General features: G+C 40.5%; 1 protein-coding gene across 10 annotated transcripts; it reads left to right on the forward strand.

Moving 5' to 3' along the window:
• pfkpa (phosphofructokinase, platelet a) lies at positions 1-25,130 on the forward strand. Of its 10 annotated transcripts, none has more exons than XM_016675191.1 (24): positions 2-256; positions 2,452-2,525; positions 3,736-3,813; positions 4,003-4,192; positions 5,001-5,166; positions 5,250-5,294; positions 5,375-5,483; positions 6,049-6,144; positions 7,792-7,884; positions 9,225-9,350; positions 10,626-10,690; positions 10,895-10,964; positions 13,625-13,771; positions 14,551-14,621; positions 16,153-16,240; positions 17,051-17,203; positions 19,157-19,309; positions 20,291-20,455; positions 20,547-20,608; positions 20,818-20,929; positions 22,241-22,340; positions 22,586-22,591; positions 23,353-23,458; positions 24,265-25,130. In XM_016675191.1, the coding sequence occupies exons 1-24, from the start codon at positions 163-165 to the stop codon at positions 24,419-24,421; spliced, it is 2,526 nt and encodes an 841-aa protein (XP_016530677.1). In that variant the 5' UTR covers positions 2-162; the 3' UTR covers positions 24,422-25,130. The 10 variants fall into 10 exon arrangements, with proteins under 10 accessions (XP_016530679.1, XP_016530677.1, XP_016530678.1 ...); XM_016675190.1 differs by lacking the exon at positions 6,049-6,144 and adding an exon at positions 5,641-5,736 and having other exon boundaries at positions 3-256; XM_016675193.1 differs by lacking the exon at positions 22,586-22,591 and having other exon boundaries at positions 1-256.

The raw sequence follows: 25,130 nt of genomic DNA on the forward strand, positions 1-25,130 counted from the left end.
GCTAGACGCGGAACCGAGACACGCGAAGCATAACGGCCATACTATCGGCAGAGGGGGCTGTGAAGACTGCTGCCCTTCATCACATTTCGGTACAACCTGTACAGAACTGTTGGGAGACTTTTAACTACTCTGACCCGAAATAAATATTAAGCAGTCGAGAAAATGGCGCAGCCGGACAGCAAGAAGATATTCTTTGAGAACCTGTCAGGAGCAGGGAAAGCCATCGCAGTGCTCACGAGCGGAGGAGATGCTCAAGGTAACTTGTCGCATTCACGGACACAGGTTTTTCGAGATTTCTATGCATTAATGCAGACATGCCCGTAGAGGGCGAAAATACACCCCCTCGGCAGTGATGCTGTGTTGTCAGTGATAAAAAAGGCCATGTTTATGCACCAATATGTCTGTAAAGCTTTGCGCAGTGGGCCCTTCAGTCTAGTAAACTAAAAGCATGATGTTGAATCATCCAGGAAGAGGCAGCGGTTAGCTGAGATGCTAACATGACGCAATGTGATAACTCAGATGTCCGCATCCTCAAACTCTCTAAAACTGAGCAGCTCAGAGAGATGTCAAGGTCGAGTTATGTGCTGCGTTTTCCACCAGGTCCTGCAAGGTCGTTAATTATCTTACGGTGCATGTAATTTGAACGAGGAAGTGAAAGACTCGGGCGTGCTGCTCGTCACGACAGCGGCTTGCTCACCGACTGCCAGCAGCCCTGAAAGGCTGAGCTAATGTTGAGAGAGGAGAGGTGAGAGCTGAGGTTTAAACAGCAGAGTGTGGGCCAGCGGCGGGAAGCCTCCATCCTGTGTACGTGATGAGCGGCACCCGGCCGGTTCTACGTCACAGAGGAAACTCCTAGTCACGTGCTCCGCCGGCTCGTCTCTTATTTATCGAAACGCAAACGCTCTCAACTGCTAAGGAGTGCATTTTGAACTTATTAATTTGACTACTTTATTAATTATACTCTAGGCAACCCTCACTGTTCATCAGCATGCTTATTCAGATGCACACTTTCCATTTCTAACTATTAAACTTTTTTCAGACTCAGTAAAAACTCAGTCACCTGCAACACATAGCCATATTTGACATACCTCCAGCTTTGTACTGCCTGCTTGATGGTTTGTTTTATTTTATATTTTTTTCTAAATGGTATGAACTACTTTTTGTCTCTAAATAAAGACCTTCCAAATAAATATGGCATATAACCAATGCTGGCGTTATTAGTGATAAACAACAGTAGAAAAGACGAAGGATGTGATGCGTGTTCTATTGAAAATATCTTTAGTTTTGAATTCCACAGACAATGAAGGAATTTAAGTCATTTAGACATTAAAAAACGGGTGCATCAAGTTAAAATGGTCACATTTTTGTAGTGTAAACAGTATGTTTTCTTTGTTTTGGTGCATATGATGAATTTGGAAGAAAAAAAATCTTTAATTTATCCTAAATTCTGAATATAGTGTTTGAAAACTATAGAAAGAAAAGTAGTTAATTAGAAAGAAAAAAATCTCCTCTAAAAATAGATTTTTGTGTGTTGGTTTTGTCTTAAGCCCACCCTGAGCGGACCCCAGAGCAAAGTAAAGTTGCATATGCATGACAGGAGTCGTCGGGGCATTGTTCAGGCTCTTTGCTCCAGGCTTTGTGTGCGGCGTGCCGGAGAAAGCGCCAGTCATGCAGAATGAGAGATCGGGTGCTTCGATTCAGGCCTCAAAAACCTCAGAGGAGACGAGTGGGAGAGACTTCTCAATAGGCGTTTGTGTGCACCGTTATGTAACCGCTCAACAGGTTGTTTGACTTGACTGTGAATGAGGTCTTCAAAATACCCTTCAGAACAATCCTTTTTCTAACATTTTTTGTTTTCCAGGACATTGCAAAAACTTTACCTCCTTTGAAGTTAAACACAGAACTTATCAAATAAACACCAAAGAGCTTTTGAGGACAAAAAAATAAATAAAAATCCCAAGAGATGCACAGATTGTTTTCGTAAATGTTCTTCCCTGCTGTCCAACAGCCTGAACTTTTGCGTTGCTAAGCAACAACCCTCCGGCAGCGCACCAGTTTTTGAGAAATTTGTTGATTTAAAGCTGATCCAGTCGGCCGTGTTCTGTCCGTCCCCCAGCGAGCGAAGCGTTAACCGTTCCGGTCTCATAACCCTACATTTACTCTCAGATCGCATAGAAGAGTTTCTTCGTTAATGAGCGCACTTTGTACAAACCGCACTGTAACAGAGGGGGCGAGGACGAGCTGGAAGACATTGTACCCATAAAAGGCTTTCAACTCTGCAATAAGAAACAGACTGACCTAAACCACAGAAGTCTACAAAACATAAATTGTCTGAGGTTGCTCTTAAGCATGCTTCCCCTCTCCTACACTATAGCTGCACTGCATTACAGCAAAGCTCCTCTGTCATTAATTATTATGAGCATTGTTTAATTTCTCTCCCCTCCTCTGCAGGAATGAATGCGGCAGTCCGCGCCGTGGTCCGAATGGGGCTGTACGTGGGAGCTAAAGTTTATTTTATTCATGAGGTGAGCCCGTCCGCTTCACAGGTCCGACAAAAGCGTGACTCTGCACATAATGCTGTCGTGTGAAATTAGTTATGCCTGCTCTCACTCATGAGAAGGTGTTGATTTTTAACACCTTCTCATGAGGTATTGATCCCAGATGAATGTGATCAGCGTTTGCGCAGGTACGGATCTGTACTAAAGGGAGAGGATTTAAGCGGAGCTTTGGGAAGCAACAGACGTGCTCCGCTGCTCGTACTGTGATCCCCGTTCATCTGTCCTGCCTGGGCTCACTCTGCATACCGTTACATAACAGACTTAATGCTTCAGCTGGTGGCTGATGGGAACGCCTGACTGTTCCTGCAGCTCACAAAATGACGAACCTTAAATATGAGATAAAGTAGCGCTAAAGTGGTGAATCTAGAAAGTGTACACACCTCGGTTAAAATTCTAGTTCATTGTGATGTAAAAAAAAAAAGACATCATGGTAGAGCTGGGTGATGAATTGATTTAATTGATTAATCATATTATTGGAAAATCAGTTTGTTTTTTTTCCACCAATGCACTCCTTGGGTTTCCATAGTTCTCAGTGATGTCAGCACACTCAAGGCCGCCGTCTTGTTTGTCGAACGCTTTTTTTCTTTTCTTTTCCATTTTTCCTATTTATTTGGACTTTTAATTCAGGCCAACTCTGTAAGGGTCGGTAGAGATGCAAATCTTTCAGTGTCTTAATGATTTGATTCTGATTTTCCAGGGTCACAATTTCAAAAATTATTTAAAAGAGTTCTATAAAGTTCCATAGTGTATCAAACCTGAATAACGTCTTAGTATGACCAGAATATGGTGGCAGACCTGCTGCCACTACCATGTTTCACCGCTGGCATGACAATGTGCAATTCTTTCTGTACTGAAAATATATTTTAAGATTTTGACTTAACATTTTCAGTTGGACTGCAACTTAGAAGATTTTGGGAGATTTGAGTCATTCTGAAATAATTTTTATGGGAAAGAAACTCTGTTCTATATCTTCACTGTAGAAGACAACCAGTATTTACCAAAAATTCCCTCAACTCTTCCAGTACTGCAGTTTGTTTCCTGTCACCTGCACTAACTGATTTGCATCTTGTCTTTTCATTAATTATTGAGAAACGTGCAGTTTTTGTACAGCCACTGTTGCACAATGCAGACTGTAAAAACAGGCTCTGACATATTTCCTGTCATGTTTTCCCCTCAGGGGTATCAGGGGATGGTGGACGGAGGGGAAAACATAAGAGAAGCCACCTGGGAGAGTGTCTCCAGCATGCTACAAGTGGTAATAAACATGTATCTGCTTAGAATGAACTATTTTCAAAGAGAAAACACAAAAAATGTTGTTTTTATCATTTGTTAGTAGGCCTGAGAGAAACCAGAGTTCTCTGTCAACATAAACCTTATAAACCAGCATAAACCTTTTGATTTAGACCTGAAATGCTTTCCCTGCCTTCTTCTCCGCTGCCTTCAGGGTGGGACCGTGATCGGCAGCGCCCGGTGCAAAGACTTCCGCAGCCATGAGGGCCGCCTGAAGGCAGCTCACAACCTGGTGAAGCGCGGCATCACCAACCTATGCGTGATCGGCGGCGACGGCAGTCTGACGGGAGCCAACCTGTTCAGGGAGGAATGGAGCGGCCTGCTCTCTGAGCTGGTGCAGCAAGGTAGTGGAACGCAACCAAAATACCAGCCGTTTCTATTTTCACCAACAGGAAACAGTGGATATTTGAGAAGTCCACATCCTTTTAAAATGTTTTTGTGCAAACAATTCTCAAAGGTGAAGCACGCACGTACGTAACCTCTTTTACGCTGATATCCGTCAAAATAAATTGCAACCAGATCTGTTAAGTTACCCACATATCATCCATCCATTTAAACTTTGTCTTCCTCTTATCTGACTTTGAGCTGTGAAGTAATAGGACCAGCAGGGAAACCGATACATCCCTCTCCATGGTAACAATCTCTAATTTGTCGGCTTTATAAAACATTGGCTATAAAAAAAAGCCATAAGAAGTTTTATTCTCCAGTGCAGCTCCTGCAGACTAGTCAGCAGAAGTTAGCAAACAACTGGTGGAACTGAGCATTAGCTGAGCTTGTTATAGGAGATACTTCTCAGTAAAACTCTGGTAAAAACGTTAAAGGGTTAATAGTGGAGCCACTGTTGTGATCACTTCCTGAAGGCAGAACTACAGGAAGAGCAGGAGCTATTTAAAGAGACAGAGGCCCAATTTCAAAGCGTTAAATTTCTAACTCAATTTTCTTTAGAATCATATGTAGCATTTTTATAATAAGTGAAGGTAACACAGTCACATGACTGTGGTATAAAATGGCACTGTGTTAATGAAAAGTACATGATACTGCCACCTAGAGGAATGCTGAAACAGTTTGTTTCTGGCTTCATGGGGCTAGAAAGTAACATGTAATGAAACCAAAGAGTTGGCCAAGTTTCTAAGACCCTCCCGGTCCCCTCAGGTCTGATCGAAGCCGACGCCGTGCAGAAATATTCGGCCCTGCACATCGTGGGGATGGTGGGCTCCATCGACAACGACTTCTGTGGAACCGACATGACGATCGGCACCGACTCAGCCCTGCACAGAATCATCGAGGTTGTAGACGCCATCATGACCACCGCACAGAGGTGAGAGCCAAAACAAGCTACATCGCTTTAGTTTCCAACACCAATCCTGTGGTGATTCCACTTTCGTCATCTGGCCTTTTCAGCCACCAGAGGACGTTTGTGTTGGAGGTCATGGGCAGGCACTGTGGGTAAGAAAAATAAGCAGCAGACTCAGTGGGCGTGGTCAGCGGTGCTCACATGAAGCTAACATATCTGTGTTAAACGGCAGCTACCTGGCCTTGGTGAGCGCTCTGGCTTGTGGCGCCGACTGGGTTCTGATCCCTGAAATGCCTCCGGAGGACGGCTGGGAGGAGAAGATGTGCCAGAAACTATCTGCGGTAACTCCATCGCATTCCCACAGCAGCCAAAATGAACCAATATACCAGCCATTTGAATGACTAGTTTTGTTTCTCTACAAAAAAAAAATACTACATAAATTATCTGATGTTTCAGTGTTTTCCCAGTTTGAAAACCTCCCAATGTTTTATAATCCAGACCCGTTCCAGGGGCACAAGGCTGAACATAATCATAGTAGCAGAGGGAGCCATTGACAGACACGGGAAGTCTATAACTTCTAGTTTTGTCAAGGATGTGAGTACATAAGTGTGGAAAGAAGAAGGGGAAGCCAGAAGCACGGCGACCCTGCCGATGCCACCAGATCTGACCCAAACGTTCACTGCTGCTGTTTAGCAACCGCGTTTAAATCTCACACAGAGAAAGTGTTGACAAGCAGCGATAGAAGCAGGATACAGCTGATTATATCATGAAGGAAGCTGTTCTCTCTCGCTCTCTCTCTCTCTCTCTCTCTCTGTTTTTGGCTCCCGTGCTTCTGAAAGCCCATGTCACAGCCACACACTCAGTTTTTCTGTCATGTTGTCTCTCCACCACGCCCTCCTTTTGTAGAACCGCGCAGGGATGAAAAGGCTGAATATCATAATTGTCGCCGAAGGGGCGATTGACCGTAACAACAAACCCATTACAACTGACTATATTAAGAATGTAAGTACAGAGCTGTGTGCAGCGAGCCTCCAGCCTCCTGTATGACTCTGACCCTGCCCTGATGTGGCTTTTGACTCTGTTGCTGTGTTTCTGGAATGCTCTATCAGGCACACTTACTAGTTTGGTAAGAAGGCTTTCACGGTTTTGTACTCTAACGACAGTAGGACACTCATGAAGCCAAACACACATTTTCCCAAACCAGCTGCCACTTGTTTAGTAGAGATGCACCGATCAGAATTTATTTATTTTTTTATCAATGTAATATCTTCATAATTTAAGAATTATTTTGTCTGCTTCTACCATTTTCAAAGCACAATTTCAAGTTAAAGAATAGCATTTTTAAAATGCTATTCTTTGTCAGAATTTCTTTGGCATTACATAGTATAAAACCTTTAAGAAGTATCATAAATGACACTATGAACTTTTGGAAACCATGTCTGTGCAAAGACGGATGCACCTGAGGTAAACTGAAGCATATTTACAGAAGTTTTAGTGAAAAATACATAAACAAGTACAAAACTTGGGACTTTCTGCGATTTTACTTAATAAATTTACTAAACTTAATATTACATGTGGACATCTTTTTGTTTTTGATATATTTTTTTATCACAATATAATAAAACAATAACAAATGTTTATATTTGACTTTAATTCAAGTGTATTCTTTGGAAATCTTGTGTAAAAAAAATACAACAAACTTTTTATTGAAAAAATAAATAATTAAAACCACAAAAATATATACATTGTTGGCACTACCAAAGCTCCATACAATGTCTTTTTGCAGAAGGTTCCTGACATCTGTCCAACTCAAATGCTTCCTGCTCAAATCAAACACCCAAATCCTTTTTAGCAGCTTCTAGCCAAGAGTCTTCCTCCCTCCATGAATACCAAATATGTCTATGTTTAGCTGAAGGGAGGTGAAGTAATAAGTGTAAGAAAAAAAAAAAAAAGTTAAAATCTCTCCCCCGGTACAGAGGACGTGGGGGTTAACAAGTTTTAAACAGCAGTATCTGTAAAAAAGCAATTTAATATTAATTAAAAACAGACAAAATTATTCTTGAGGTGACATTTTAAACTGGCTTTAGCAGTTAGCAAACTGCCTGTAGCATGTGAAATATCGTGTAATTAGCGAGGCTAGCGTTTGTCTTGTGGCTTTATTTTAAACATCCCATCTGATATAAAACAACAACTTCCACTCCATCGAGTGTTGATGTTAGTGCAAACATGTTGCTGTTGATTTTTGTTTCCATCAAGTTCTCGTTCTCGGTGCATCTCTGTTATTTATACTTGCTTTCACACATTAGTTTTCACACTCTCATTCATTCAACTAACTGGTGTTAAAGTCTAAATTTTATTGTTTTATCAGTACCTGGGTATTTCTTTTCTTTATTTTCTTTTTAATGGTTCACATCCTGCCTGGGTTCCTCTATGGGGTACAAGCTATTTTGCTAACATGACTGAAAAATTAGAATGGCTTGCTTGTGCTTTGCAGTTTCCCCTTCTCTTTAGCTTTTATATTGTGCCTGTGTTTTTAGTGTGTGATGTGCCCAGTTATTTTTGAATGTATCTGCATATACAAAGTGGTTTTTGATATGTTTTACCTCAACAATACCTCCTGCTAAATCCTTTTGTGTGTTGTCATCAAAGCTTGTTGTCAAAAACTTGGGCTTCGACACACGGGTCACCATCTTGGGCCATGTGCAGAGAGGAGGGACGCCGTCTGCTTTTGACCGCATCTTGGTAGGTTCACTAGGAGGAATGAGAGAGAAAAAAACATAGCACATTGCTTTCATTTGTTATTGTTAACCAAATAAAATATTCGGAACTTGATGTGAAAGATATCCATTGTCACCATGGTTACTCGTGTTTTATTTCTTCAACATCAGGCCGAACAGATAGAACGTTTGAGGTTAATCATGATATTTGAAGTACAGGCTGAGTTATTGCAATGTGAAATAGCTCATTACCATAAAAATTATTTTTTTTAATGGCTGTAAATACTACACTTTATAGTTCCACACAAAACCAATTTATTAAAAAAAAGAAAGCATAAACAATCATGGCCTTGAATTTACCTTAAGGGTCCAGAACAAACCAGTCCACATTTCTGTTTATGCCAAGGTTATTAAAAGCTAGCTCTGAAAGCAGGGCTAAGTATAAATTACTTCGCATTCTTCCTTAAAGTCCTTCCTAAAGCTATATTAGTGCCAGTTGCAGGATTATTTGAATCCCCAGTAAAAATGTATTTGTGAAGTAGATCTGTTTTATCTTTTAATTGCTGTTGCATCATTGCATACTAAAATGTTTACTGCAGTTCTCTGGTTCTGATCTTTTTTTAAATGCAGCTTCATTTGTTAAATGCAACTTCATTTGTTGCATTGACTGTAAATGTGAGCACATTGATGTTATTCAGTTATTTTCTTATGTTCATGCCAATGAGGTTACACAAAGTTTTAAGAAACTTTACCCATCTTTACCATGAGTGCTGTGACTAAGAAACAAAAGGTCTTGCTTAACCATTCAATTTTTTACTTCTAGTTTGGAGTATACCAATTAAAGAGCCAAAGATCTTCAGACAATTTGCTTTACAAATTTGATTTGCATGTCACATAAACTGACACATTTTAAAAACAATAACTGTAAAAAAAACAAACAAAAATAAAGTAAAATAAAAAATCCTAATTTTTAATTTTTTTAAAATGGATTTTAAATAGGACTGGACAATAAATCAATATAATATATATTGTGATATACATGTGATCAATATCAATAGATAATACCTCCCATAGACTTATAGTAGTAGCAGTATAGTATTTCATGGTAAAGCCTCAGTGTGTTTGTCTTAAAGGAAATGATGTCAGGGATTTGAGTTAAGCACATGATGGGATTTGAGGCCGAGGACACGACTCGTGCAGACACGTTTCCACGCCCGTACTACAAGCCTACCAAAAATAGGTCAAGAAGTGAAAATGAACCGGAAAAGAGCAAACAGAACAGGATTTAAATGTCTTAATAAATACATGCATGCAAAAATAAAGCGATACTAACTCACTGTTGTCTGTTCCTGTCCACCCTCAAAGGCCAGTCGTATGGGAGTGGAGGCCGTCCTGGCTCTCCTGGAGACCACCGCCAACACGCCGGCCTGCGTGGTCTCTCTCTGCGGGAACCAGTCGGTGCGCGTGCCTCTGATGGAGTGTGTTCAGACGGTGAGTGTGGTGCTGAGCTGGAAACGGTCCAAGACATCCACACACCCTTTAAATTTTCGTGCACACACTTAAGCAGCGCACAGGGGCTGAGAGGAGCCAACTGGGCTCAGAAGGGCTGTATCGTCAAATGGAAAGCCATGTTGTCTGAGAATGAGTCGTTAATGGTTAATGATCTTCTGAAGCGTTTTGAAGGGGTTGGCGATGACTGCCAGAGCGATGATGTAACAGCTAATCATCTCCACAGGAACAGAAAACAGCTTTGTTGTTCTGTTGGCCAGTCATGTTTGGAATTTGGCAGATGTCCCTGGGAAGATTTCTGCTCTTATCTGAATATTTTTATTTCAGTAAAAAACAGGAAAATCTTACTTTTCTGTTTGTTATGTCTTTCATAAGTGATTTCTTTCATAGGTTACAGTTAGATAGTATTACAAATATGATTGTTCTTTCATTTCTTTCCTTTGTGTTTCGGCTTAAATGTATTTTCATTTCTGTCTACTTTGCAAAAAACACAAAATCTAATCAAGTGACTTTGGTTTAGTTTCTTGTGCAAATATCTTAGTACACTTGAAATAAGACGAAGACTAACTTGAAAGTAACTTTTCAGCAGGATATAGATTCTTGTTACAAGTCAATAATTCCTTAATATTAATGGAAAAAGTACTAGTTCCATTGGCAGATTACTTCACTTATAACAAGACATTTTTCCACATGTCATCAGTAAAATAATCTGCAAATGGAGCAAGTACTTTCTAAAATCAATATTAAGGATGTGTTGTAGCAGTAGGAAAAACACTTTATGCTCACAAATGACACCTGCAACTGCCTGGCTGCTGATTGTGATACTATCTGTTGTTGCCTTAACATCAGCTGTGGCGTGTCCTCGTCCACTTCCTTATTTGATTGCCCCATAACAAAACTGACATAATATTTGTGATCTGTGAGGAGAAGCCCATGTTTTCTATATACAGTAATTGGCCTCAGATTCATTTGACCTCTTCTTGATAGGAAGGTATTGTAAATAAAAGAATATCCTTGTTTGATTTATAGAATAGGGATTCAAGTTTTGTGCTCCATTATCATCAGTTTATGGGAATAAATAAATTCTCAGATTAGAAGGTGTGTCTCCAAAGGAGGTTTATATGCAAATAAAATTCATTTTAATCTGACATGATGGCTCTCAGCCACAAGAGAGAAATGGATTGTGGTTAATTTTTGTTTCATATGCTTTAAATGTAAGAAACTGAATACAAACATTTTTCTTTCTTTTTTCCTCAGACTCAAGAGGTCCAGAAAGCCATGGACCAGAAACGGTTTGAGGAGGCTGTCAAACTTCGGGGCAGGTATGGGTGACCTAGAAATGTCGGCTACAAATAAAGCATTAGTAGACAGATGTGATTTGTTTGGTTAATATCAGTCTGGACAGCTGTTGTGTGTTGCTACAGCTCATAAGCATGAGAAGAAGAGTTTAAATGGAAGTAAAAAATGTCTTGATGTGTTCCTCGAATCGAACAGGAGAGCTGACTGTTTTTGGCCGTGTTTTACAGGAGTTTCGAAAACAACCTGAGGACGTACAAACTGTTGGCTCACCGCAAACCTGAGTCTGAGCTGCCAGTTGTGAGTTGAAAACGCAGAGCGCACGACTTTCACACACAACCAAAGGAGCAGGTTACTTCCCGAGAGCCAAAACGGCCTCGCCCAGCCCTCTGATAAGCTGAATTATTTATTACTGTCCTAAGGTTCTAGCTACAAAGAATGACTCAGATACTGCAGGCCTCACACACCATGCTGCTGCTGGATTCTTGGCAGAACAAGAAGCAATAAATAAGCAAAGCAAGTCTCTAAATATGTAGCTCTGGCCATTTAGGGATCAGATGCAAGAAAACTGAGCTTCCTCCATCTCCTCCCTGAGCTACTACAGTCATCTGCAGAAATGATCCCCCTCCCACTCAAAAACAACCAATCAGAGCCAGGAGGAGTGCATTGACTCTGTCAATCATGCTCATGTACGCACTGCTAAATGTACTAAAGGTGGAGAAACAAATTACCGTTCCAGGAAAAACTTTTATCCAGCGTCATCGATCCACCATCATGAATGCTAACCAGCTTTAGCATTCATGATGGGATCTGCTGTCTGGAAGATACTGCAGGGAGCAGGAGGGAGGATGTGAGCAGCATGTACACAATAGGATTAAGATCCTTCTCCTGGTTCTGATTGGTTGTTTTTGACTGAGCTGTGTACTTCTGTTAGTACTGGAAGGAATGGAAGAAGGCAGAAGAGCTCTATTTTTTTCACGGATTATATGTCTTATAATGTGATTATAAACAAAGTGATTTAATAAATAGCTAAAAAACCTTTAAAAATTTTTTTTTAAATAAAAGTTACATGCTGTAGTTCTGTGCTTAACAGTTATCATGTTGAGCTGAATAACAAAAATGTGGGGATCTGGTAGTATAGACTTATATCCAGAAATACTACTGTGGGCCTTAAACAATTCACTGTAAAAAATAAATAAATAAAAATATTGATAAAAAATTTTAAAAGGAAGGAAAAGAAAGACGACAGGCGCTCACATCCCTGCTGTTAATCATTTCTCTCCATCTGATCTGAATTTTGCAAAGATAAACTGTACATTCTATTGAACATTTAACACTGGAGCTGGGTGTCATTTTAAACACACTAAATAAACAAAACAACAAAAACAGCAAATAAAACGAATTATAAAGAAAGTAAACAAAACTGTCCTTCAAAACAAGGGGGCTGGTTGAGACCAAAAAACCAGACTGAAGACTTTTCTCATCCAGATTTTGGTAAAAACAGAGAAAAATGAAGACAGACGATAAATAATGCAAATGGAAATTATTGAGCTCGTTTTAATTAATCGTGCGATTAATTGATTTACTGCTTGTTGCGACGAGCCTAGGCCCATGTGATGCAGGTTTTCAGCAGCCGTTCATTAAATAACGTAATCCCAACAGCTACGATCCACCTGCTTGCTAAACAGCTCTAACTGTAGTGAGCATAATAGGCCTTCAGGAGGCTCAGAGCCGGTTTGATGTGACACAAGTTGACGCCTCGGCCTCCCTCCGAGAGCCGACCTGGTCAACCCGGCCAGGAGGTGCGGCGGATCACACCGGTCGAGACGCGCAGGCAGCAGCCCGCCTCAGGGCCCGACTCGCTCTGCATCTGAAACGACAGCTGTGACGTGCTCCCGGGAGCACGCCAGAAGCTACCCATCGATTTCTTCTTTTGGAACATCAACAGCTTTCCTCCCGTTGTGCGGCGTGTCATTTAGCAAAGCTGCAGAGTGAATGACTGAGCGTTGACGGCTGCTTTGTTTCCAGCGCAGAAACGACCCGGAGTCAGCAAGCAGCTTCAGTTCTTACAGCTAGAAACCAGACCTGAACCTTCAGACGCATAAAGACAGTTACAAAGTCAGTCTTCTATCACCCAAAGAACATTCCCAGGATTAAAGGACTAATGTCGCAGAAAGAGCTGGAGAAGCTCACCCTTGTGTTTATCTTTAATCGCGTTAATACAATGGTGTCCAGAATGCTACAAACCAGAACACTGACAGTCATTACTTCAGTGGAACCTAAGAGAGGTGGACCAGAATGAAAATGAACAACGTTCCTGGTCATTAGGAAGTAAGCTCAGGCATTTACTTTATATTTTAGTGTTTAGCATTTTTAAAAGGAAGATTTCCTTCTTTAATAAAACAAGATTCTTAGTTTTAGTTGCGCATCATGTTTGAGTCTTTAAAACACGTTTTATTGTCTTATAAAGCTAATGTTCTGTTGAACCACAACTGTTTGTTTCATCAAGTATTTTTATTTACACTTGGTTGCTGATTTCAGACTGTTTTATTCTTGTCCAAATTTAGTTGGCATTTATATTTATTCATCTATTTTATATTTTCTTTGATGCACTAAATGCATTGTGTGATTTTTGTATACATTTATTTATGTATTTTTTTTAGTCTTGTTGGTGTTTGTCTGTGATATCGTTATCGAGGTATTTTAAAAAATATGTCGTGATATAATTTTTGGCAATATCGCCCAGCGGATAACACTAAGTTTAAGTGTTTAGAGCTGCCTTTGATTAGTAGTCAGTGGAATATCGCTCAACGTATTTGATGCGAGTTGATGATTTTGATTTGACAAAATGCTATGATTATTGCTTGTTTGAAGCACTCTGAACTGCCTTGTTCCTTCAATGTGTTACAAGATTCTACTTGATTTGAGTTGACCCGTTGCTTTGCGCGTTCCTCCCGCAGAGCAACTTCAACGTGGCGGTGCTGAACGTGGGAGCGCCAGCGGCAGGCATGAACGCCGCCGTCCGGTCGGCCGTCAGGGTGGGGATTTCCGAGGGACACAAGATGTTTGCCGTCAGCGACGGCTTTGAAGGATTCTACAAAGGGCAGGTGAGCTCCTGGACCGAAAGGGGAAAATCATATACCGTGAAAAAGATTTCCTATCGGAATGAAATCTGGAGTGCTGCTTTGGCTTGATGATTCAGATATTGCACTTTCACTGCTTGCTCCTCTCACTGAAGAATAATCGGGGGGATAATCCACACAGATTAATGTAAACCAATTTCCAGCACCGACTTTCCCCTATGAGGCAGAGCCAACGCAGTACCACAGGACACCACCAGATGGCAACAGGAGATCTGACTCAGAATGTCGTTTCTGGAGAATTGCAGATGATTTCCACTTCAAAAACAAACAGGGATTTAGTTGTGAATGAAGCGTAGATGCCTGTGAAACCTGCAGGGGGTGGGAATCTGATCCAAGACCAGACTGTTGTTCTTTGTTCTGTTACTGATCGAACTGGTTTCACACTCCTCCCACTGATCTAGTTTTGTCCTCTTCCCCCTACTGAGAAAACCTCAAAGGGCTCCAGGTCATGAGAGTGAGTTGGTTCAGAACACTGCCGGGTTTTTTTTGGTTTTTTTGTCTGGAGTCCAGAGAACTCATTACTCATCCTCTCTGTATTACAGAATGCGTTCGATTTTTGCCAGTAAATTACTATAATACTGACCCATTCAAATTTTAAACATGGGCGTCCACAGAAGTAGAGAAATTTAAACCATCTTGAGTTGCTTATGACATTTGCCAGACTTGGATAATGTCACGTGATTTTACAATGTAAAACTTTCCAGTGTTTGATAAGACGTGTGTGTCTGTTGTCCTTTTTTCAGATTAAGGAGATTAAATGGGGAGATGTTGGAGGCTGGACTGGACAGGGTGGCTCCCTGTTGGGAACTAAAAGGTGAAAATTTCCAACAAAAAAGCTCAAATCTATAAATCTAAGAAGTTTTTTTTTTCTTGTAATGATTGTTGTTCAGATTGGAGGTTATAAAGGTGGAAAGTAAAGCAACATAAAATATGGAAAAACATCTGATGTTCTAATGAAACAAAACTAATTCATCTAAAAGCTGACTATTCTGGCTTTGTAGAACACGCCTATTAAAAAGTCATGCTACCTGTAACAAATGGGGCATTATTTTTTCCAGATCAAGTAGAAGATGGACAATATGGAATCCCAGCATAATTCACATTTCTATAACAAATGCCTGCACAAGTCTAATTATGCAAATAATGGCAGTTAAGAGAACTCGGAGCTTAATGTGCTGTTGGAAAGAAAACATGGCTCCAACAAGAGAGAGCGATCAGTTGAAATAATGAGAAGGATTATAAAAACTCCTTGAAGTTAGTAAATCAACACCGAGTGAGGCGAAAAGCTGTTTGTTGTTGCTAGGCAGCCGCGACTACAGCCTAAAGCAAGTTCAGACGAAATCGGACTGTTAAAATGAGGCGTACTGCTAGTCAAAGATTAAAAACAGACAGAAAGAGGAGTGGAGGTTAATGACTGAACTATAAGAAGAAATTGTGATTTTATATAAGGAAGAAAAAGTCATGAACACCTTTTCAGAAAGAAGCAAGATTCCACTTACTGAGCTAAAGAGAAACGGTAATGGACAGGAGGGAAAAAAATTATTTATCGATAGCTTTTCAGATGGACAGTTTGTTCATGCTTTTATTAGTTGTTTATTTTTACTTTCAGTTTTTATTTAGTAAATTAGTCTTTTTTCTGTAGTTTAATGAAACAATTAGCTTGTTAGCTAGCTACATATGTCATTTTTCTGTTAGCTATGTATATTTGTTTCATTTATATTTAATATTTGCGTTTTTCATTTCATACCCATGCCATATTTTATTTATTTTATTTGACCTAACATTTTTAAAATTAATTAGCTAGCTTGACAGTTGTTTCTTTAGTTGACTATTTTTCTTATTAGCGTTTTATTTACATTGGTAAGTTTTTTTTATTTACTACCTAGTTTTTTTTTTTTGTTTTGTTTTGTTTTTTTTTAGCAATTTATTAGTTAAATTAGTTTTTTTCTATTAATTTTTACTAGTTTGTTTTTTATTTATGAATCAAACAGTTATTTTTTATTTACTATAATTTGACAGTTTGACAAATATTTTTTAATTGGTTGGTTGGTGATTTTTTGTTTTAATTTTTGATAGTATTTAATCAATTACATTACATGATTGAAAATGAACTATTTTGAGGTATGCCTTATAAAGTGACAGTGTTCGGCTGTGACCTGAAGAGGTTTCGTGTCACTTCTGTAATTTATCCTCTTTGCTCCAAGGTAAAACAAGAGACTGAATATCCTCCTAGTATTCTGATGACTTTATCGCTTTTGCAAGGATTTTTAGCATTATTCTTAGAAGTCTCATCGAATGACTATAAAATACAAAACCAGCTTTTTTATTTGCCTTCTCCTCCTCAGGACGCTTCCCGCGAAGCATGTCGACAAAATTGCCGAGCAGATGCGAAAGTACAATATAAACGCTCTGCTGGTAATTGGCGGATTTGAGGTACGTTGAAATCCTTTCTGTCGCTGCCTGTTTATTAGCTTAAGTTTTGCTCCTGAGGTCTATCTTTCATTTTGGCTTCAAGCTCATAAGCTCTTTAGAGATGTATATTTATGACTTCAGCTACCGCGTTATTCCTCATCAAATTAAAGCAGACAGCTGTTGTTCTTTACTCCTAATATGAGATGTGCTTATGTTCTGAATCTTGTTTAATGTTGATGTATTCCATTAGCCCTATTCCTTTCATGCCAGCACATCACCATATGCTCCATGTGTTCATATCGATGCTTCAAAGTCATTTCTCTGCCTAAAACCGCAAATAGAGCGCTGATGAGTTTAGTAGACGCACAAATTAGCTTACTTTTCTTTTTCTTTTTCTTTTTTTTTTTCTTTTTGCTGTAAATGCAGATGCTCTGTGATAATAACTTGAAGCATTTGGATATTTTTAATAGATACTTCTCCTACTGAGACAGATTTGATTAGGAAACAGTGAACATCTGCTTCTCTCCAGTCATTTCACGCAAATCCTGTTTAGACGCTCACCAGCTTCGACTTTTCCTGTGATGTATGGAAATAGAAGAGTCTTCCTTTGTGAATATGAGTGTTTTGTGGGGCTGAATGTGGAGTGGTACCTGTCTGTTTCGCTGCTGTCCGTTGTGATAGACCTGGCTCCTCCCCTTGGCACCGTCCACTTATGTCCTTTTCCTTCCTCTGTTTTTTATTCTTGTGGCAAGTAGCACCTCTCTCAAAACCAAAACCCACCTGCCACAGTTCCACCCTCGCACTACTAAAGCCCTTGGCTCTGCCCTGCAGGCCTTCCTGTCACTGCTGGAATTGTCAGCGGCTCGTGGGAAATATGACGAGTTCTGTGTGCCCATGGTCATGGTCCCGGCCACGGTCTCCAACAATGTGCCTGGCTCAGACCTCAGCATTGGCGCTGACACGGCTCTGAACGCCATCACTACTGTAAGTGATGGGGGGCCTGGCGACATTTTTTTTAGATGACCTCAGCAACACACCAACAGATGAAAACAAAACAAACAAAAAAAACACCACACCCACATGCATTCAAGCATGAAATCCACAAACATGCTGACGCAGCGAAAGCCAGTTGTTACAAGAAGGGAGAGATCGCTCACTCGGTCTTTTCACCAGTGACTTTTTATTCCTGCCTCCCCGTCTGGGAATTATTTGGCAGAAATTCTTGTCATGGTCAGCGTCTGTAAGCCACATCTGGCCTACAGCGGCGCTCCACTCAGAGCGCTGGAAATTCAGCCACTCAGCGTGTGTGCGCGCTCTGAGAGGCCAAACTGGTGAAAGTTACAGTGTACAGCAGCATCCCTCCCTTCATTAACAGGTAAGTAAGTGAGTGAGAACATGGAGGCATGCTTTGAGGTGCACAAGTGTCGTGACTGCCATGTTTGCTCTGCCTGCCCCCCTCTCTGTGTGTGTCCCCCCCTTCTTCTTAGCATGAAGATGAAATGCAAACAGAGTGCAGCGTTGCTGGCTTGTTAGACGGACAGAGAAATGCAAATAAAAAAAGAAAGCTCGTCTCTTAAGCTTGCTTTTATGGCTTTTATTTTCTTACAGATAATATGCAAATACAGTACTTGCGGCTTTTGCTGGACATTTTGCATCATGCAGAGTTCAAAAAAGAAACCCACCGCATCCTTAAAAAGTCTTAAATTCATGCATTAATAAGGTAGGACCTTAAAAAGTCTTATTTATTTTGGTAACAATTAAAGTTACAAGTCTGCTCTTAAGAATTTGGCTTCTTCAAAGCACCAGGTACTTGTTTGATTCTTTTCCAAAAAAATAAAAACTTCCCACAGTAACTGCATTAAATCATATCAGACCTCAGGAGAGATTCAATAAGGACACTGAAATGTACAAATTTCACTGGAAAAATGTGTTAATAATAAAAAAAGTAATACATTTCAACAATATAGTGAGTTTTGAGGATTTTCAAGTATCAGTAACGTGAATTTATTACATTTCTACTGTAAATTTTCACAATAATGACGTGAATTATTGCAATGACTGGTAATTAGGATTTTTAAGTCACTTAACCATAATTAATGGTTTTCAACAATATTTTGTGACTAAGCCAGTTATTATTTTGTGCCTCAATGCCTTAACTCTGAAGCTAACTTTTTGACATACATTTCCAATTTGCATTAAAAATATTTTAATGTAGGATCTTATGAACTGACATTAAGTTGGAACAAGCCTTTGAGAGGCAGAGATGAACTCCAATAGTTGACAATGAATCACATATTCTGCTGTATTCATATTGCATAGAAATAAGCGAAAGTCAGAGTAAAATATGACAAGTTATTTTTTTATTTGCATTTCTCATATAGTCTTAACACGTATTTAGGCTTCTAAATGTACAAACTAATGAGCTAGATGTGAAAGAAGCGCCATGCCTTTTAAACACAATGATGCTGGTCGTCATCCCCCTGGGTCACCCCCCCCCCCACCACCACCACCCTGTGTTCGTGGGTTTGACCAGTGCTGCTTGTTTGGCTTGCAGTGTTTAAAACCTCCAGAGCCGATTTGGTAGTTTTATGGTCGCTATATGCCGTATCACCGCTGAGGCGCACCAAACACACACTCCCGGTCTGTCATTCTTTCTCTTCTTTCTGTCCTCTCACCCTCCTCCCCCCTCCAGAACCCCTCTCTTTTTCCCCTCCCTTCCATCCATACCTCTTCATTTTACCTTCTCTGCTATCCTTCCACACTCCTCTGTTTACACTCCCGCTTCTGTTTGCCAAAGGGAAGCCACCGCAGCTATCACACGGGAAAAGCCGGAATGGCAGGATACGCTCTCACTGGGCTGAGAGGGTTTTATCGCTCTCTCAGCGGCCGACCCTCTCTTAGTGGCTCTAACAAGTTTTCTATATGCTGCCGCTTCAGGCGCTTGAGTGTCTGCTGCAGCTGTGTGACGCCCGTTCTACCTTTGAGGAGTTTTGCATCCCAATGTGTATGCTGCCTGCCACCATAAGTAACAATGTACCGGGCACAGAGCTATCTATCGGGGCAGACACGGCCCTGAATGCTATCGTGGAGGTAAGGCAGTTTGAGCCGCCAGCACCGCCGATGAAGCTTTGATTACTTTGTTTCAACTGATTTATTGGGGAGGGGGCGAGACCTGAGACATCAGTAGAACTAATGGTCCAGTTCTAATAATTAGCAAAATATCAGGTTGCAAGATTAGCGAAAGTAAAATGTGTGAATATTTCTAATCTATGTGTTAGAAGTGATCCCTAACTGAGATTATGAATATCAATCTTTGTTTTGCCACTGTTGTAACTTCTAAGGCTTGTGACACAATTGAATTAAAAATGCTGTCTACACAGTTATGAAGTTGGGGGTCTGCACCATGACAAAAATGTTAAAAAATGTAAGCACGACTAAAGCATTGCTAGGCTAAAGATTTTTCCAAAACACTTGAATCCTTTTTTTTCTATTACCTGTTTTACTCTTTCGGTCAGAAACATTTAGAGCAAGTAAGAAAGAAGAGGATGAAACGAGTAGATAACATCCCCACAATCAGAGTTTTTTGCAAAAATCTTTCAAAGTATGCATGTTGGTGCAAACAGCCCTATTACCTGACTGCAGAGCAACTTGATACTTAATTATTAGCATTGGGCCATTAAACAGGAAGTTCACACAAGCTAAGGATAAACAAACAAACAAAAAACACCCTCTGATGTTTTTACATGTAATGTGCTTCTCTCATTCTTTGCAGGACTCCAGTCAGTCTGGTAAAAAACAGCATCTAGCCTGATGAAATTGTGAAACATTTCAAATGACCAGCATGCAGTTTTGGTGTTGTGTTTCTCATGTGGAATGTCTTCCAGTATGCTAACAGTTTTGATAGCTAATTACTGCCTCTTGTATACTTGCTGGTTTGAGTTTAAAAAAAAAAAAAATCCACTTTAATCCATTTATCAGTCAGAGGATCAGACTTGTGAACTAAAGCGAATGTGTTGGCCTGCGTCCATGTTTTAACGAACTGACTCTGCGAGCCTGGTGTGCATGTGTCAGACTTGCGACCGCATCAAGCAGTCAGCCAGCGGGACGAAGAGGCGCGTGTTCATCATCGAGACCATGGGGGGCTACTGTGGCTACCTGGCCACCGTGGGGGGGCTGGCGGCGGGCGCCGACGCCGCTTACATCTACGAGGAGCCGTTCGACATCAGAGATCTACAGGTAAAGACGAGGCCGACTCCCCCGACTGGCCGCCTTGTCGTTTTATCCCTTTTATAAGGGAGTCAATTCTGGTCATTGTTTCTTCTTTTAGGCTAACGTTGAACATCTGACAGAGAAAATGAAGACCAGCATCCAAAGGGGACTGGTGCTCAGGTGAGAACCAGGGTTCTGATAGTTTAGCTTTATTTTCATTGTGACTTTTGTTTGTTGTTCGCTGGGACTAGAGAATAAATCTGTATTTCTGTCCCTCGGTTTTTGACTCTTAAGCTGCTTATACACTAAACAGAGCGCATGTTGCTGTCCACCGCTCATAAGCTCGCATTATGCAACACCCATAACAACACCTCCTTCGGTCCGTTTAGGAACGAGAACTCCAACGTGAACTACACGACCGACTTCATCTACCAGCTGTACACGGAAGAAGGCAGAGGAGTGTTCGACTGCAGGAAGAATGTGCTGGGACACATGCAGCAGGTACCGCCGCATGCTCTGCTGCCGCAGAGTAGATTATTCTAGGAGTCGGTGGGGGAGACGGGAGAACAGACCGGGGAGGATGTGATAAGATTTGTTTTTGTGTTTGAAGCATTCATATCCCCTGTTTCCAAATGAGGTCTTTTGTTTTGTGTGCGTCTGGAGATTACCACAGATAAAGCAGGATCAAACAGAACTTTTAATAAGAGAATTAATAATATGCAGAAACAAACAAAACCAAAAATATGTGTTCTTTTTCTTGAACTTTTTTGCATTTTGTTACCTTAAAGCTACAACCTTTAATGTATGTTAATGAGACAAACCAAAACAAAATAGCTCATAATTGTTAAGTGGAATGAAGAGGAAGCCTGCATGGCACTATTACTATCTGTAAAGTGTGGACTGCATTTTTATTTAGATCCTATAAGCTGGATCCCTAAAGACAAACAAGTGGAATGAATTGCTTTTACCTAATAAATACACTTCATCTATGTGTAATGTAGTAACAATATAAGAACCAACTGTTCCTAGAGACCATTGGTGAACAAACAGGATCACTAAGAACAAGAAACACAGCAGGCAGGTCAGAGGTGAAGATGTGGTTAAGATTAAAATCAAGGGAAAGCTTATGGAAAAAGTCTATTTTTAATGTCTCACCTAAATGCAAAACTCTGTGGTCTGTGATCGGCCGATACTTAAACATGAAACTGATCTTATCCTCCTCCGCAAATGTCTGAAAATGAGCCACTGACCACTTTTGCTCTGCTTTAGCAACTCTGTTACAATGTTTAGCGACTTTTCAGACAAGAAAAATCAGCATTGGTCAAAATGTGCAGGTCAGGTTTCTTGAGAGATCAGTGATTTACCAAGAAAACGCAATCAATGTAGCCCTGGTTTAAAGCTCAATTATTTGTTAGAATGCCCTAGTCAAATCCCAGACCTAAATTTAACCGAGATTTCTTGGCCCTAAAATTATAAATCAACATTTTTATTGATCAAACTCCTCCACTAATCTGACTGAGTTTAAAAAAAAAAAAACTCAATGAAAAGAGCGATGTGATAACAAAATTATTCCAGCGTAAAAAGATGACAGAAATACACCCAAAAATTCTAAAAATGTTTAATTTTCTTTCTTTTTCAGAATTCTAGTCGACTTTATGTCGGCCTATCGCATAAAACCTATAAAATACGATGAAGGTTGTGCTTGTAAAATGACAAAATGCAAAAAAGTCAACTGCATCAGCAAATATGAATAATAAACATTTACAGAAAAGGAGAAAGAAAAGTGTTTAAACTTGAGAATTCCTTTGAAAGGGAGGAGCGCCGTCGCCGTTCGACCGCAACTTCGGGACCAAGATCTCCGCCAAGGCCATGCAGTGGCTTTCCCAGAAGCTGGTGGAGTCTTACAGAAAAGGTAAGGCGTTCCAGTCGCTGTGTTTGCTGGTAGATAAAAACCCGAGCTGCGGACCCCTAGAGGATCCTCCCTCCCTACAGAGACGTGACCGCTGTGACGCAGATCTGCCATGGAATCTCTGTCGTTTATCTGCTGCCGTTTATCGAGGCAAAACATGTTTGAAGTGAATCATTACCAAGTGCCGTTAAAATTAAAGCTGTTTTTTTTTTATGTTTTGTTTCCCTCTTTCACACGGATGACTTAAGATGAAGGTAAATCTTGCCTTTTATGTTGGCTCCGTGACCATCTCTGTGTCCCTGTGTTGCCATTTAGTGGCCATGTAGCTTAGAAATTCACACTTCCGGTGCAGACACACATTTGTGTTCATGTCTTTCATGTTTATCAGCAGCTGCCATGCAGTTCTATTTCCAGATTATGACTCATCTGAAAACGAGCTGGAAATGTGTAGCCGTGGGCTGGATTTCTCTCCTCTACCCCTACCTCTCCTTGTTACAGAAGAGGATTAGGGCCACTGGCAAAAAAACCCAAAAAACTTTTGTTTCTCAGAATTCTGACTTTAAACTCTGAATTCTGATTTTTTTTTTAAACCACAATTCTCACTTTAAATTTTTCTTTTGTAAAATTCCAACCTTTTTTGGTAAAATTCTGACTTTTTCTTAGAATTCAGAGTTTAACATCAGTTATGATTTTAATCTCTGAATTTTGACTTTTAATATCTGAAGATTAAAGTCCGAATCATAAGAAAAACGACAGAATTCAGAGAGTAAAGTGAGAATTATTTTTATTTTCCAGCGGCCCTAATCTTCTTCCATACCGTTTCTGTCTGTAGCCTTCTAAGTTAATTCTAATTTCTGCGTGATCACCTCTTTTCGTTTAGATTTTGCTAGTGTTTTGTTTTAGTTGCTGGTAGAGTAAGCGCCATCATTTCTCGTTAAGACACCTCGTACGCCGTGGATGAAGCTAAAGCTCCTTCGTGTGTGTCCTGTAATTGCCGTGATGTTTTCCCCCGCAGGCCGAGTGTTTGCCAACACCGAGGACACCTGCTGTCTGCTGGGGATGCACGCCAGGGCTCTGGTCTTCCAGCCCGTCGTGGAGCTCAAGGATCACACCGACTTTGTGTGAGTATCAGGGATGCAAGATATCAGTTAATGTGTCAGTCTAAAGGTGACTGACAAGCGACCGTTCTCTTAAAACCCAGAGATTTTTCTCTTGTATGAAGAGTATGGACCGTCTTTCTATGACATAAAGGGCACATTTTTTCATATGTTAAAAAAAATCTAAACATTTTAACATTATCTAGCTGAATTGAAAGATGGAAAATAAGAGAAAAAGGAAATTCCTCATGAACAGAGAGATGTTTGTGGCGCGCAAATAGGCATGATTGGCAGTGCTAAACCCGCCTCCTGGCTCTGATTGGTGGGTTTTAGTTGGCACTAGGAGAAGTCAGAGGATATATTTTTTTCCCATAGATTATCTGTCTCATATTACAGTGTCACAACACAGTGACAGTTTTAACAAGTATGTAAAAACATATTCTTTATAAAAGTTACATACTGCAGCTTTAATGTGAAACTTAAGGAACTTGTTTATATTTCAAATCAGAACTACATAAAGTTAAATTTGCACCCCACACAGCACTCTGTTTGGACCGGTTCTTCTTTCCGCTCTAGTATGGTCCCGTCATCTTTATTTCTGTATCAACTGTCTCTGCTTAAGAATGACCAGCGGTGCCCTCTGCTGGATGGCAGGCAAACTACAACACTAAAAGCAGGTCTAAGCAGACGTTATTAGTTAATGTATTGAAACTACTTTTAATCTAACCATTAATCAACACTTAAGTCAATTAAAAGTGAAGATAACAAACCACTCTAAAAGCGCACCAGTAGTGAGCCGGGTGAATATTTTTTTGCGGTCTTCTGTTCAGCCACAGGATCCCCAAAGAGCAGTGGTGGCTGAAGCTGCGTCCCCTGATGAAGATCTTGGCCAAGTACAAGACGAGCTACGACGTGTCTGACTCGGGACAGGTGGAGCACGTCATACACAGCCGACCCAAAGACTCGGACGCTTCGGTCGCCATGTGAAGGCACTTTGCTGTCCGCTGTCCCGTGAAGTCCAGCCTCTGTGTGTGTGTGCGCGTGTGTGTGCGTGCAAGTGTGTGTGAGACAGAGACTAGTAAGTTCTGGAACTGATAGTCCAGATGTTGTAATGGAAGCTCAGCGAAACAGCGTCGTGTTCGTTTCACTTGTTACCATCATCTCCCCTCAGATCACAACTGATGAATTTTAACCGAGCCTTCCAGTACTCCCGATGTTACGTAACACAACAGTCTTGCCATACATATGCGGGTTCCCGTTGCCCTGGTTGTTTAGCGTTGTTGTTTTTTGTTTTTTTTTCTTTCTATTTTTTTTTTTAATTGCACTTTTCTCTGACTCTGGTTGTGTAGACAGGCTCTGATTGCAGAGCTGCAGGAGGACAGAGTAGACACTTTATCTGCAGTAGGAAGAAAAAAAGAAAAGAAAAGGAAAAACCAGAGCGTGTTTCTGACTAGCACAAACGTGGGGGTCCAGCATATTTATGACGACTGATGCTGCAAGTCAACTGTGTGCTGTGCTTTACACAGAGAACTAATATTTATATATTTAACATTGTTTATTTTGCTTGTAAGCATAGTTATATTAATCATTGTACTGTAGGCGATGCTGTAATGAATAGTTGTCCGTCATTGATCCGAGTTAGATGTGTATGAGAGTAAGGTTTACCACAAAATAAAATCAGACTTGACAAGTGTAA

Source organism: Poecilia formosa, unplaced genomic scaffold, assembly GCF_000485575.1.
Source record: "Poecilia formosa unplaced genomic scaffold, Poecilia_formosa-5.1.2 Scaffold108, whole genome shotgun sequence".
Lineage (NCBI taxonomy): Eukaryota > Metazoa > Chordata > Actinopteri > Cyprinodontiformes > Poeciliidae > Poecilia > Poecilia formosa.